Source organism: Quercus lobata, chromosome 2 (assembly GCF_001633185.2).
Source record: "Quercus lobata isolate SW786 chromosome 2, ValleyOak3.0 Primary Assembly, whole genome shotgun sequence".
In the NCBI taxonomy this organism is placed as follows: domain Eukaryota; kingdom Viridiplantae; phylum Streptophyta; class Magnoliopsida; order Fagales; family Fagaceae; genus Quercus; species Quercus lobata.
The window spans coordinates 68,553,085-68,567,519 of NC_044905.1; the positions used below are offsets into that span (position 1 = coordinate 68,553,085).

The 14,435-nt window shown below is 32.8% G+C and overlaps 1 protein-coding gene across 1 annotated transcript; it reads right to left on the reverse strand.

Annotated features, from left to right (window-relative positions):
- Nucleotides 1-1,459: 1,459 nt before the first annotated feature.
- On the reverse strand, nt 1,460-8,944 carry LOC115976315 (probable magnesium transporter NIPA8). Its single transcript, XM_031097518.1, has 14 exons — nt 8,632-8,944; nt 8,134-8,418; nt 7,642-7,726; nt 7,487-7,548; nt 7,248-7,333; nt 7,067-7,140; nt 3,989-4,091; nt 3,746-3,874; nt 3,545-3,644; nt 3,304-3,423; nt 2,734-2,824; nt 2,588-2,657; nt 2,046-2,145; nt 1,460-1,960 (listed from the first exon to the last, which is right to left on the reverse strand). Exons 2-14 carry the CDS (start codon nt 8,224-8,226, stop codon nt 1,739-1,741), a joined length of 1,335 nt encoding a protein of 444 aa, XP_030953378.1. The 5' UTR covers nt 8,227-8,418; nt 8,632-8,944; the 3' UTR covers nt 1,460-1,738.
- Nucleotides 8,945-14,435: the final 5,491 nt, after the last annotated feature.

The window sequence follows — 14,435 nt, forward strand, 5'->3', positions numbered from 1 at the left end:
TTATGTGTCAAATACCCCAAATTAGATTTCAAATCTATTTGATATCAAGTGTCCCTTCAATTCAATTCAAAACTACTTTGCTTGGTATCAAAGTTATTTTCAACTCCACTTAAAACTAATTCAAGTACATTTAAAATTACTTTTAAACTATTTAAAACTAATTCAAGTTCTCTTACCAAAACGTATTATTAGTTCAAGTATAAAGTTCAATGAAAATTTTAATATAATGCAATAAATAAAAGAGCAAATTACATTATAAACCCTATACTTTAGGAGTGGTTTCAAATTAAACCCTATAGTCTCAATTTTTTCAAATTATATCCTAAAGCTTAAAGTTGTTTTCAATAATTTCAACTTTAAAAATTATCTCAATTCAAACCTTCCGATTAAACCCAAATAAAAACTTGAAATGTTTAGGATTCAAATTGATATAGTTTCAAAAGTTAAGGTTTCATTTGAAATAAGCTACAAAAACTATGGTTTAATTTGTAACAGACTTAAAACTTTAGAATTTTATTTAAATCATTTAAAAATATATGGTTTAATTTGAAAGCGCTCATAAAATATAAGGTGTAAAATATTATATACCTACAAAAACTATGCCTCTTCAATAATTATTAAAAAAAAAAAAAAAACTGTAATAACCATCAACAAAATTCATTTTAAGTTAAAATATAATTTGTTTAAGTTTGACTGAGATTCATTTCAATTTTTTAACTTTACTTTTATTCGATTAAGTCTTCTAAATTTCAAATTTGTTCAATTTAGTCATTTCATTCAATTTCGTTAAAAATTTGTCATCAAAAAAATATTTTCCTCACATTAAAAAATCTATAAAATTAATACAAATATTTTATAGATTTTTTAATGTGAAATTTTTTTTTCAAAAAAATCTTTTTCATTGATTTTTATTTTATTTTATGGGACATTAGTTAATTGCATACTTAACTTCAATTTTTTAACGAAATTGGATGAAAAACCTTAATTGAATAAATTTGAAACTAAAAAAACTCAATTGACTGAAAGTAAAGTTAGAGAACTGAAATTCAAACTTAGAGAATGTAATTCGTATTTTAGCCTTCATTTTATTATTATTCTAAAAAAAAAAAATTATTGTATTATAATTAGTTAATTGCATACTTAACTTCAATTTTTTAACGAAATTGGATGAAAAACCTTAATTGAATAATTTTTTAACAAAAATTATGTTAATAGGTAAATTAAGTACATAAATAGATTAACAAATTCTCTTTATTTTTCTTAATAAAATGGAATTAAGAATTCACAAGCTGCATATCCTCTCAAATAATATCCTTGTAAAGTTTTTACAAGACTTCAACAAAATTTAAAAAGTGAATATAGTAGTATTAAACTCAGGTACACAAGCCACGCATTATTATCAAATGCATCAATTCATATGGATTACTAGATCATCTAAAAGTTGCGGCCACCATACAGATTCAGCCCAAATCCTGTGCTCCCATAGGGATCATCTTTTAATCATACAGTAAGTCTGTCATTCTACAATCTTTTTCAATACAAAGCCTAACAAGAAATATTTTCTGTTCTCTCAATTTTAAGTGTGCATGTATATACAATACTGTAGGAAATCACACTCTCAAGACTAGAAGAATTATCGAGAAAGTGGTAAAATAATGAATCCTAAACAATTGTACCTTTACAAAGAAGGGGAAAAAAAAAATCCTGGCAGACATATTATACTTCGTTACTACTCCTATTAAAGGTTATCAGGGAACGCTGGGCTTGCGTCTAGCATTTTCGCACCATCTTCATCCATCGATATCTTACTCCAACCAGCATTTCTCAATGAGAAAATCTTAGCCCGGTCAAACCCACTTCCTCTAAAGCCCGTTATCTTTGAAGACACCATGGGCATCACAAGAATTGCAGATGCATTGATTGAATCCTCCCCAGAACCTAGTGATAATGCACAAGCAGTCTGCAAGGAAATAGGGGGTTAAAAGAGTTAATATTGAAGCATATTTACATATTCAAAAAGATATCTTTGAGCCAATTTTGGATACCTTTGCCTTGGCTATTACATCCATAATCTTCATTACCACTCCTTGCATAAATGATCTCGCATCTTTAGTACTGTGTGCATCTCCAGATGGTTCAACCAACCTGAAAAAGATAAATACATAAGGAAATTGATGAAAACCACAGTAGAACACAAATTGGAACACATATATGAACAGCATCCTACAATAATGAGAAGTTAATACAATATATACTAGCGATAGACTAGAGTATGCAATTATACATGTTGTACTGTTTTCTCTTCTTCTTTTCGTTTAATTATTATTATTGTAAACCAAACTGTCAAATTATTTATTTAATTTTCTGCAAGGTTGATGAGAAAGCAAAAGAATTGTAATATTATTTTGATTTGACCACATTGAATTAGGTAAGACCGGTTCTTTAGTTTGAAACTTAACAAAACATAATGAGTTACTTATGTTCTTATTCTCATTCTCCTCTATTTCAACCTGTACAGCATATAGACTGTTTTGTAACTCAAAACTCTGAATTTGGCAAATTTCCCAGAATTAAGAATGTATCATACCTATCCTCTTCTGTTGAAAGGCTCGAAGAAACCACAGAAACTAAAGATGAATTATCTTTGACCTCACCACCTGAAAATTTTCAGAATAAGCTTTCCATCTTTATCCTCTATATACTTAAAATTGACAACCCCCATAAGCAAGTTACCTTTCGTGTCATCAGGTGCCAACAAACAAATTCCTATGAAGACACACATCATTCCTAGTATGAACATTGTCGTCCTTAGCGCATCAAAAACCTGTTTCAAGGACAGTATAAAGAATGCTACAAGGTTACAATCATGAAGAACAGATACATCAAAAGCTGGTGGCTGTAATACATGTCCACACACAGATCACCCATCTGATTGGCATTCATTTGGAATCAAACGGGGTGAAGCCACTGTCCATTGAGGCAAAACAGCAGACCCATAACAAACCCCCCCCCCCTCCCCCTATCTTTCCCCCAACCACTTCCAAAAATAAATAAAAATAATTGCACCCATCAGCACTCTTGCTGACCAGAGTCTTTATCTTTTCTCTTCTTTTTTTCATTTTTCTTTTTTCAAGTTTGATTCAACAGTCATACCAAGACTATTCAGCTGAGTGGGACTTACGTTTTAAGCACATGAGCTAATCTGATTGTAGGTTTTCATTGCAACACCGTTATGAAGAAGAGGTGCTCTATTTGCATGGTCAGAACTTAATATTGAAAGAGAGAGAGAGAGAGAGAGAGGACCTGATATTCTTGAAAGTAAATAAATCCTGTACAAATGGAGAAGAAAGTCCAAGCAATCTGAAACATAGGTACTATAAGAATTGCATCAAATAGTGCCAATCCTTCATTTAACCTTGTCATCTGCATTAGTTGGACAAGTGTGAATTAATATGGACACTGGATGCAACAACCCCTTCCATAAAATTAAGACACTGGAACATTTTGCAGACCAAGGAAAAGAGAGGTATGTTACAATCTTTACCCAAAATCCAGCTGTACTAAGAAATAAAAGAAGCATGGAATACGTGAACCAGCTGTGCAACTCATAACCATTATACATGGCCAGTCGTAAAAGGTTAGAGCTGGAAAAAGGAGAGAACTTGAAGTTAGAAACACAACATAACAGTAAAATTTTATCAGTTGTTTCTCAGAAGGTAAACAATGTCCAAGGCTGCTAACTTACAGGGATTTTGCAAACAACACTGAGCATGATCCTACAGCACCTGAAACTACAGCATATGAAAAAGGAAGTGCCATATGCCAATACGGTCTAAGGTCTTGTCCAGGAACAGCAAGCATATGTTCTCCTCTCCTGTGCATACCACATGTTAATTAAAGGAAAGTAACAGAATCTTGCTAATGTTTTTATCGAATGAACAAAGAAAGATGCATAACAATACTGAACCAGTCAGCTCCCAGTACTCACCGGTAGATAGAGTGATGTAAGGCAACAACTAAGATCAAAATCAGACAGTAAAAAAGGAATGTAATGTTGCTATACTTCTCTGCCAACTGCTCTGGTGTAAAAACTGAAATGAAAACACAGCCAAACATTAATTTCTTTACTTTGCTGGTTATGCTAATTAATGTATATGCTGATTTCCCAGGGGAAGAATCACAAAATGCAGGACATCTCAGCATATGTAGCACCTTTAACATTGAAAATTCAGTAGACTGTCTTATTGGTTTAAGCATTCCGGGATAGTCAACAATTCAGTTTCATTAGATATCAGATACAAAGGCCATCTAAGGCAAAAAAATAGAAAGCATAGAACAATGCAGCTGCACAATAAATAAGAGAGTTCAGATATTTATTCAAATCCTTTGTCACCATTGTAATTTTTAATAGTGATGGGTACAGAATAAGTTGCTGGATAAAGCAGTGGAGGGACAGCATCTTGCTGGATTCTCAGTTGGAAGCAACAATAATGATAAGCTGAAGGTATCCCACCATTTATCTACAAATGATACGTTGATCTTTTGTGGAAAGGACCTGGAACAACTTCAAAATCTGAAATGTGTTTGGCTGTGCTTCAAAGCAGTTTCTGTTTTAAAAATAAATCTGGGGAAACCACCAGAAGTGGACTGCTTTTGGGTTCTAAAAATTTAAATCTAAAAATATTAGGAATTTCATACTTGAGAAGATGGAAAGGAGATTATCAGGGCAGAAAGATTTACTTGTCTAAGGGACATGGGCTTACATTAACAACAAGCATGCTATTGAGTTTGCCTACATATCCTCTTTCTCTTTTTCCTTATTCCTGCCAATGCTATTGTGTCTATCGAGAATTGCAAAGAGATTTTGTATGGGGAGGGCTAGGAGACGAATCTAATTCCCATCTTGTCAACTGGAAGAAGATTTGTGAACCAGTTTCAATATGGAGGATTGGGCATAAGAAGTTGATGTCCTTCAATCAATCTTTATTTGATGTGGCTTTGGCATTTTGCCACAGAGATAGATGCTATTTCGAGAAAAATAGTGGATAAAAATATAGTCAAGATTGGGGTGGATGGTGGTCAAGGATGGGAAGGGGTCCTTCATATCTTTGGAAGCATGTTAGAAGTGGCTGGGATAAGCTTTCCAGACTTATCAGGTTTGCGGTTGGTAATGCTACTAATGTTGGATACTGGCACAATTGGTGGTGTGGAGATGGGATCCTTATTGTAAGAATTTTTCAATAAAAGGAGGCTGATGTGGCAGATTATATGCTGGAATGTATGCAATCTTCACTAGGATATCACTTTTATTAGAGCCCTTCAGGATTAGGAGATGGAAATGCTAATCTATTCTACAAAGATTAGAATGGATGTTGAAGACCGGATTTACAGGATGCCAACAAGAAGCAGGTCATTCAAGAAAAATGGAAAGTGCTATATGCTGTAGGTGAGCAACCTTTCTCGGGGAAAAGCACTATAGTGGTTTTTTCACATGCACAACTGACTGGGGGAAAATCCTCAGAAACATAACTGCCATGCAACGGTGATGTATGTGCAAGAAGAATGGGGAGATGGCTGATCATTTACTTTTAATTTATAAGATCACTTAAGAATTATGCTCTCTAGTGCTAGGCTTATTTGGGGTGCAGTAGGTTATGCCTAATAGGGTAGTTGATTTGTTGGCCTGTTTGAAGGGGTGTTTTGATAGACACCATAGTGGCGATATTGGGAATGTGATCTGTTTATGCATACTGTGGACTAATTAGAAAGAACATGATACCTAGACGCTTGAAGGAATTGAACGATATACAATGGATCTAAAGATGAATTTCTTACATTCTTTGTATGTTTGGATGGCTGCTTTAAGTGGACATCCATTCTATAATATGCTAGAGTTCCTTGATTGCTGTAACTTTAGATGATTGCGGTGCATCTCATGTATACTTGGATGTCCTCTTTCTATACTTATTTTATCAAAAATAAAACAGGAAGTAACTATAATCCTCGTGATGTAATCTTACCTGTATTTCTATTCTTCAGTTAATATTGTGAAATTCTGGGAAACATATTTTTAGGCACAGAAAAGCTTGAAACAATCATTAGATCACCACAGATACGGCAGCTAATGAAAGTGTGATTGAATCAGTATTTATAGCCCAAAAACGTTATAAAATGCATTGACAGATTTTCAAATGAGAATTCAATGCCATAGATATAATTGCACAATTTCGCTTGTAGTGTAAATGAGTACTTTCTAAGACTTTTTGCTCATTTAAGTGAATACATTCCCCTTTTGAGAATATCTTAAAGTTCACGTTTTTTTCTAGCTTTTTCTTTTTCAGTTCTGATTAATCTCAAAATAAGTTTCATAGTTTTACAAAGAAAACCTTTAAATCTAGCTCAACTAACACTTCCTCCCTTGCAAGTGCTAGGTGGAGGATGAGGTCGTGGGTTCAAGACCTATTGCATGTGTGTGACTTACCAATCAAAACATGCAGGAATGTTCTAAATTTCACTGAAAATTCACAGAAAACATACACATTCATAAATAAATACATTCACCATTCTAGCAGTCTTAAGTTTTTAGTTTATCATCTAGAATTTTCCATTATTGTCTGAGTGAGTTCTTTGCAGTACATGGAGTCCATCCCCTACCACAACTGCTTTGGGCTATCACAATTATGTTATGTCATGTTTTTAGAAACTTTAAAAATACAAATGGCTCTCTTTCTGTATCACTACAATGTGATAGAACTTGATTTAGAAACAAGTTCTAAATGAGAAAGGTATATCGCTTTGTGTGTCCACACAGCACACACTAGAATGAAGTAGATAAGAGAGACCATTGGCTTATTTAAATTGGGTTAACCTAGTTAGATTGTGCTCAGGACCTACTTATCAAAAAATATATATATCCTAGCTTTGTGGGAGTGACACACATTTTGCAACATTAAATGCTCAAGGGCAGACACTAAATTACTTAGAATATGGTTCAAAAAATAGACCTAGCATAGGGCAGTATTCATGAAATAAGACACAGAGATATCTCAAATGTGAGTTTGCATACCAGGTGACTGGTGGTTGCCAAAAGCGACGAGAAAAACGTTTCCAAGGACAATAAAGGCCGTGGCAACCAGTACCCTATAAAAGAAGCAGCATTTATGAGACTGAAATTTCTATGGTGATAATAATGCGGCATGCTCTATTGTGCTTCTGAAAATAAGTTCTCACTTCAGATTTTAACATACTTGACAGTCACCATTTTGTTCAGGACGAAGTAAGCAAACGCAATATTGGAAACAAACTGTATAGATCCCAGGGCTGCTAGAAGAGACTGCATAAGATGAAGAAAGTAAAAGCATGATTAGAAAAAAAAAGAAACAGTCTAGTTGTCAGACACACTATGCTTTTGAAACAGTCTAGATATAACTATATATAGTCAGAACAAAAGGCCTGGAAATATTTAATCAATAGATTCAACACTGACCTGAGCCGCATATCCAAAGGAAATGAAATTAAGGCAATTTCCAAGAAGGAAAAATACAATCCCTGCAGAATAAGAATTACCATACATTTCAGACTGAAAGCAAGAATAAACCAAACCCCATGTACAGGATTAAGCAGCATGGCATTAGAATTTACCAACTCTCCAGGTTTGGAAATGTATAATAGGCTTCAAAGGCAGCTTTCCGTTTGCTCCATCACTTTCTAGTGAATACCTTTCTCTCTGAAAATATATTGTATAGTCACTCTCATCAAACCTCACAACATGGTGTAAAGATGAAAATGAATGCTCCGCGTCACGCGTTAACAACAGTAGAATGAGCAACAAGAAGTAAAAAATTGTTCATAATTGAATGCCATACCAGAACTGTAATCTACACAAATCATACTTCGCGATCTCAAATAATGGATTTTTCTCTCAAATTCTTAAAGAAAGAGTAAAAACCACATGAGTATCGCCTGCCAGACTGTAACTGGAACCGCGTGCATACATTCAACCAACAATGCATAACACATGTATAAATGAGCTAGGAGTACAACTACAAATCCACTACATATACCCGAGTCTTTACAAAATGAACACTACGATATAAGAATGCAATAACAAATAGGGCAGAAAAAGTTATATACCTCATTATGACCTAATTTAAGAAGGTTTGTTCCAAAGTTTATGGCAATGCTACCAAATAGGTTGATGAAGGCTCCAATGACCCACTCCCCCATGGATTAAAAAGTCGTGTGAAGCCGCGAACATGCAGTTCAAAACTCGATCTGAAGCTCCTACCTTTCACTAATATTCCCCAAATTTGTCACACATAAATCCGAAACAAGTTGCTTAAATCCGCCGCCGAGTTATCATATGTATGTATTTGATGATGCTACAGAAGTTCAAGTTCAACCCAACAACAACCACCTCTGCAATACAAAATTTAGTAGTTGATGTATTTTAAATTAAATTTTTTTCAAAAACTTGATAAAAATAGCTCAAACAAATGAAAAAAAAAAATTAAGTTATTTGATTTACTATCCAGATCGATCATACAGGGTATGAATTAATTAAACGCGAAAGATTAAAAAAAAAGATACTATTAATTGAAGCATGGAAAAATTGAGCTTTTGGAGCTTTACCTTTACGAAAACGTTTCTTATGGATGCAACAGAGAACTTTTTTTTTTTTTTGTATTTGTAAAATTTTTGGCTTGTAATGATTCGATGCTTCGGATCCAATGGCCAAAGAAGAAGAACAATATTCAGTTTTTGTGTTTTTTTTTTTTTTGGTTTGTGTGGTATATAAAGTAGAAGGAAAAAATAAGACTTCAAATAAGACTTTTTTTTTTAATAATGGAGAAAAGAATAATGTGTGGTGTGCAAATGATCGGAGAAGCACGAATGTCCAGGAAAAGAGAGAGGAGTCAATTAAGCAAATGAGGAAATGGGAAAAGCATGCGTGATACTTTTTTATTTGTATTTTAGACTAATCTAAGTCTAAGCTTTACGGCTTTACCCAACACCAATACCGCCGTACTCTAACTGTCGGTGGACACAATCAAGTAAGCTTGGGACTACCATAACTAACTCGCAGTCACTTTTATATCGGCTTCGCCTCCGCTCTCGCAAAAAATTCATGCTTATATTTTTTTGAGTAAATTTTTGCCTGTTTTTAGTATAAGACCTATTTTTTCTATTTTATATAACTTCTTTTTAAAAATATCATTAACTACTCTAATTATTGTTCATTCTCTTTCTTCATCTTGGAGATATGGAAAAAAAATTAAAAACTAAATATAAAATTAATAGTACTGGTGTAAATTTACATGGTTACTTGTAATAACTATGTATTTTTATACAATTTGCATATTTTGATGTGGGTAAATTTTAGGCTCGGTTGGTTAAAATGTTTTTTTTTTATTATACAAGCCCTAATATGAATTCAATTATATATAATTTTTTTTTCAATTTTTATATATGTATATTAGACGATTAATTTTTTTTAGCAATTTTTATGTAATATAGATGACTAAAGAAGTTTACATATTAAATTCTAAAATAAATATAGAAGATTAGTGATTAATCTTCTTGCTATATTTTATTCTTTATGATTCTAAAAAAAAAAAATTTATTTATGTCCGTTAACAAAGCTAGAAAAAGTTTTTAAGAAAAAAAAAAGTTGATTAAGTACAGAATCACAAATTATGAGTGTTTTGAATGAAAAAAAATAAAAAATAAACCTTATTATAAAGTACGAAGGCTGAATGTAACAATATATCAATGGTTGATTGTTGGTAGTCATAGTCAATGAGGAATGTTAAGAAAGAGTGTATGACCCAAAAGGCAAAAATGAGCCATGTTGTTGGTAGAGTGTGACTGATCATCACTCGACTGGAAAAAGAGAAAGATTAAGAATATTAAAGAAAATAGTAAATTCTATTAATATATACTAAGGTTTAGGCTAATGCTAATTAGGTCTAAGACTTTTTAAAACTAACTAATTTGGTCCTTAAAGTTAACTTAGTCCCTAAAACAATTGAAAAAAAAAAAAAACTAATAGACCTAACAGAATTTAGGGGCTGTTAAAATAGGCTAGAGTAGAATTCTATCTTGTAAAAAAAATTTAAAAAAAAAAAAAATTAGGGACTGAGTTGGTTTTAAAGACCAAATTGGTTAGTTTTGAATCTAGTTAGTATTAGTTCAAATCTTAAAGTATGTTAATGGAATTTACCCTAAATAAAATAAACTAAGAGAGAGAGAGAGAGAGAGAGATATTTAAGAATCTAAAATTATGAGACGAATACAACCAAAAACTATGTGAAGAAGGGGATTTTTGTTTTCTCCTTTTTTTAGAATAATGGTTCAACATATGGGTCAACCCGATTTAACACAATATTTTAGTGGGTCTAGCTTAATTTGACCAATTTTTTTATGAGATATATATATATATATATATATAGAGTAAAAACTGAGAGAAAATTCAATTAAAATTGAAGTATAAACTTATGCCATGTGCCAAATCAATTACTTAATTTTAGTGCAAGTATTTATCATTCATTGCAACTATTAATAATTGTAAGGGCAGGTTTTGGATCCTAAGCCCACAAGGTAACAGGATTAAGGCCCAAAGAGCCCAATACAAATAATTTAAAGAGAGTGGGCTGGAAACTAGGTTTTGGTGAGTTGGACAACGCCCATAATGGATTAAAGATTGAAATAAAATATAGAAAAACAAGTTTTATGCAAATAAATCCTTCCTCAGCAAAGTTCGAGAAGAGTAGCTCTTGAGTATATTCTTCTTAGACTTTATTACAATTTCAGTTCTTTGTGTTACAATGTTTTTCAAATTCTCAGATGAACCCCCCTCTCCTTGGAGGATCTCTCACATTATATAGTCTCTTTTGGCTGATCTTGGCCCTCCATTTGTTGATTATGCAGGCCACTACTCAAGTGCATGTCCCATCAGACACCTTCTTAAGTCTTCTGTGAGTTACGGTAACCAAGACAGCGCTGTTTAGGGGTCTTTTTCACATAAATGCGGTCAAGGGATTTGGTGGGGTGCATTAAATGTGGTAACAGCTACCATCCCCCAATCACGTTAGGACTAAGTCCCTCTCTGAAACTCTTCCCCTATAGTGTGGCCCCCTCTGGTAATGTGTCATTGACGTGGTCATGGCTCGCATCTTTATTTTTACCATCCGAGTGTATGGACTCCTCAAAACTATATTGGCCTCCTCGACCTTGGGTATGACACGTAACATTATTACCTTATTAAATTTTTGTATCACACAATAATTTTCTTAATTTTATATTAAATGTGACGCCACTTTCAATATATATTTTAAAATATAAGAATTTGATAGCATGTTGAAATAAAATTTTTTTTTTATAAGAAAACTAGATAACTTCTTCTTTTTGTTAAGAATCTTATTATTTGAAAGATGAAGTTTTATTTTGAATATAAATTGTTTGTGGGGTGTGGGAAGTAAAAGCCGAGATTCAAGTCTCCAAAAAGCAGTTTCACGCATATATATACTTAGATTAGCTTATTGTAGAATTTATATATTGTATTAAAAAAATCGAGTAAGATAACTCAAGAAAAAAAAAATCGTGTAAGATAACTCAAGAATAAAAGTATTTTTAAAACTATAATTTAAAAACTTAAATCATAATTATTGCATCACAATAACAAAAATTAAATTAGGATGTAAAAATTGATTTTATTTTTTTAGAATAAAATATATAAGCATGAATAGTTTATATCTTCTACTAAAAAAATATTCTTACATGACTTTTTTTAAGAATTAACAAATATAATAATGATTGTATTTAACTTATGTAGAAATTATAAAATAGATAAAAAGCTGAGTGCTTATTTTTTAAATTTCCAAATTCCAGTACCGATCGATTTTTACCTAACATAATTTTTAATTCAAATAAACCCATATAAAATCGAAATAAGCACAAACAAATAAATTGACCACTGTTTTTTTTTTTGTTTTTTTTTTAAAAAAAATAGTTTGTGGGCTAAACAATACGCATGACTCAGGAGTATGTGTCATGACAGCCTCCATTCACCCAATGATATTGATGTGGTTGAAAATTCAAATGAAATTGTCTCGCCACCTTCTGGAATCTGGCGAATCAACTCACCACGTTTGCTTGTCTCTGAATTCTCAAACACGCCAAACAAAATATAAATAAATGGTAAATAGCTTTTGGTTTGGAAAAAAAAAAAAAAAAAAAAAAGTCATATCAATAAAATGATAAAAGAAAAAAATAAACAGGCATTTTGTCTCTATATTTTGGAGTCACGGTCAATTTGATCTCTACATTTTGATAGCAGTCAATTTAGTCTATATTATTTTCAACTTGCAGTTAATTTGGTTCCTATTGTTAACTAACTAATAAAAAATGTTTAACTCACTAATGAAAAATGTTTATGTAATAAACGATTTGTATTGTTGGGCACAAGTGACTAACATAATACTGCCTCAAAAAAAAAAAAAAGTGACTAACATAATATTATAAAATAAAATATTTAACATTAAGAATGCCACATAAGCATTTTAATGAAAAATAATGAGCCATGTCACACACCAAAGAAAAAAATAACATGAATTTTTTTCTAAATCCTCAATTTATTTTTTTGTTCTCTTTTTGTATTTTTGTGTTTTCTTAGATACCAAACACAATTTTTATGTGTTTCTATCAATTATATAGCTTTATGTGTGAGTAAACAAAGACCAACTCAAACTACGCTTGCCAGCACTCCACCACCTTTCCACCAACACCAATAGAAACTACAAAACCACCACAAACATCAAGAATCCACATCCTGCTAAGCCAAAGGAATACACACACCAATCTCTACACCAACACCAACACATACCACAAAACCTATGTACACAGACCAATCTTTACCGGCCATTGTTGAAATCAACTTAACAACAAATGCAAACAGACTCCCATCGATTCAAACCCCACCACGTTGTATCTTTTGAGAGAGAGAGAGAGAGAGAGTGTGTGTGTGTGTGAATCATTGATGAAGATTGAGTATAGGTGGCAGTAGATGGTAGTGGGCAATGGCAAGCGGCGTTTAGGATTGAAGAGTTCTTAGGGTTTGATCGTGGGCATTTGGATTTTTTTCAAAATAACACTAAAATTCAAACAATTTCTTTAGTTAGCACTTAGCACATTTTCAAAATTATTTAGCAAACTAATATCTTAAGTGCAAGGAACTCGATTTTGGTGCGCTAAATCGAGCATTACAAACTCAAGTTCTATGCATGGAAATCAAGTATTACAAACTCAAGTTCCATAAAACCAAAAGGAAGAAACCTAGAAACCCAGACCAAATGAAGAAGAAACACAAAGAAGGCAAATAGACCTGAGAGATCAAACGAAGAAGGAACAAACACGAAGAAAACCAGATCAAACGAAGAAGGAACAAACACGAAGAAACCCAGACCAAATAAAGAAGGAAGAAACCCATGAACCCAGATCTCTCTAACCCAAACCGTTTGGCTCAAACTGAACGCAGGCAGCGATGATGAAGGTTCCAAAAGGAGGTAGCGACAGCAACAAAGCTCCAGGCGAAGGTTTTCCTCTAATTCCTTCATTTTCTTCTCTAGGTCTTTAGGTTTGATGATGTTTCGTTGAGTTTGGGTCTTTGGTTCAATGATATCTCCGGGAAATCGAGTCTTGGAGACTCGAGTTTCACGGAACTCGAGTTCATCACACTCGGTTTAGCACAACAAAATCAAGTCCCTTACACTCAAGATGTTAGTTTGCTAAATTGTTTTGAAAACGTGCTAACTAATGAAATTGTTTGAGATTCTATTATTTTGAAAAACAATCTGAGAAAGAAAGCCTGAAATGTAAAATAGAGAGAGAGAGAATGGGTCAGGTTGAGACCCATTGTCGCAATGGTGGTGAAAAAATAGGGTTTTAATTTTTTATTTTATTTTTTTACTGAAATCGATAGGAGTGGGTTTTGACTTTTAAGGAATCTGAACTAAAGGGGGAGGGTTGGGGGCTTGATTGCAGTGTTTTTAGGTTGTGGTGTTTCTAGGTTGCAGTGTTTGGTTGCCTATAAAATTTGAGAAAAGTTGAGCAATTTTTTTAAAAAAAATTCATCAAGGATTTTTTAAAAAGTTTAGTAATTCTTTTAGTTTTTTTATGTGTGTGACATGGCTCATTATTTTTCATTAAAATATTTTATTTTATAATATTATGTTAGCTAGGGTTGTCCACGAGTTGGTCTGGGTCGGGTTTGTGCCCAACCCAGAACCAACCCAATCACTTCGAGTCTCCCATATCTGGATCTGTCGTCGATCGATAGAAGGAGTCGATTTGAGTGGTTAGATGTCTTTGGGTTCTAGGCTTCAAACTGTGCGAAACACCGTTGAATTTTGTAGAAATTGGTTGGTTTTTGCCAAAAT

Coding starts and splice junctions, on each gene's coding strand:
- LOC115976315 (XM_031097518.1), bottom strand. CDS start 8,226: ATGGGGGAGTGGGTCATTGGAGCCTTCATCAACCTATTTGGTAGCATT. Junction 7,334..7,486: donor CCTTTGGATATGCGGCTCAG/GTCAGTGTTGAA, acceptor CATCTTATGCAG/TCTCTTCTAGCAGCCCTGGG. Junction 2,825..3,303: donor TTTACTTTCAAGAATATCAG/GTCCTCTCTCTC, acceptor TCCTTGAAACAG/GTTTTTGATGCGCTAAGGAC.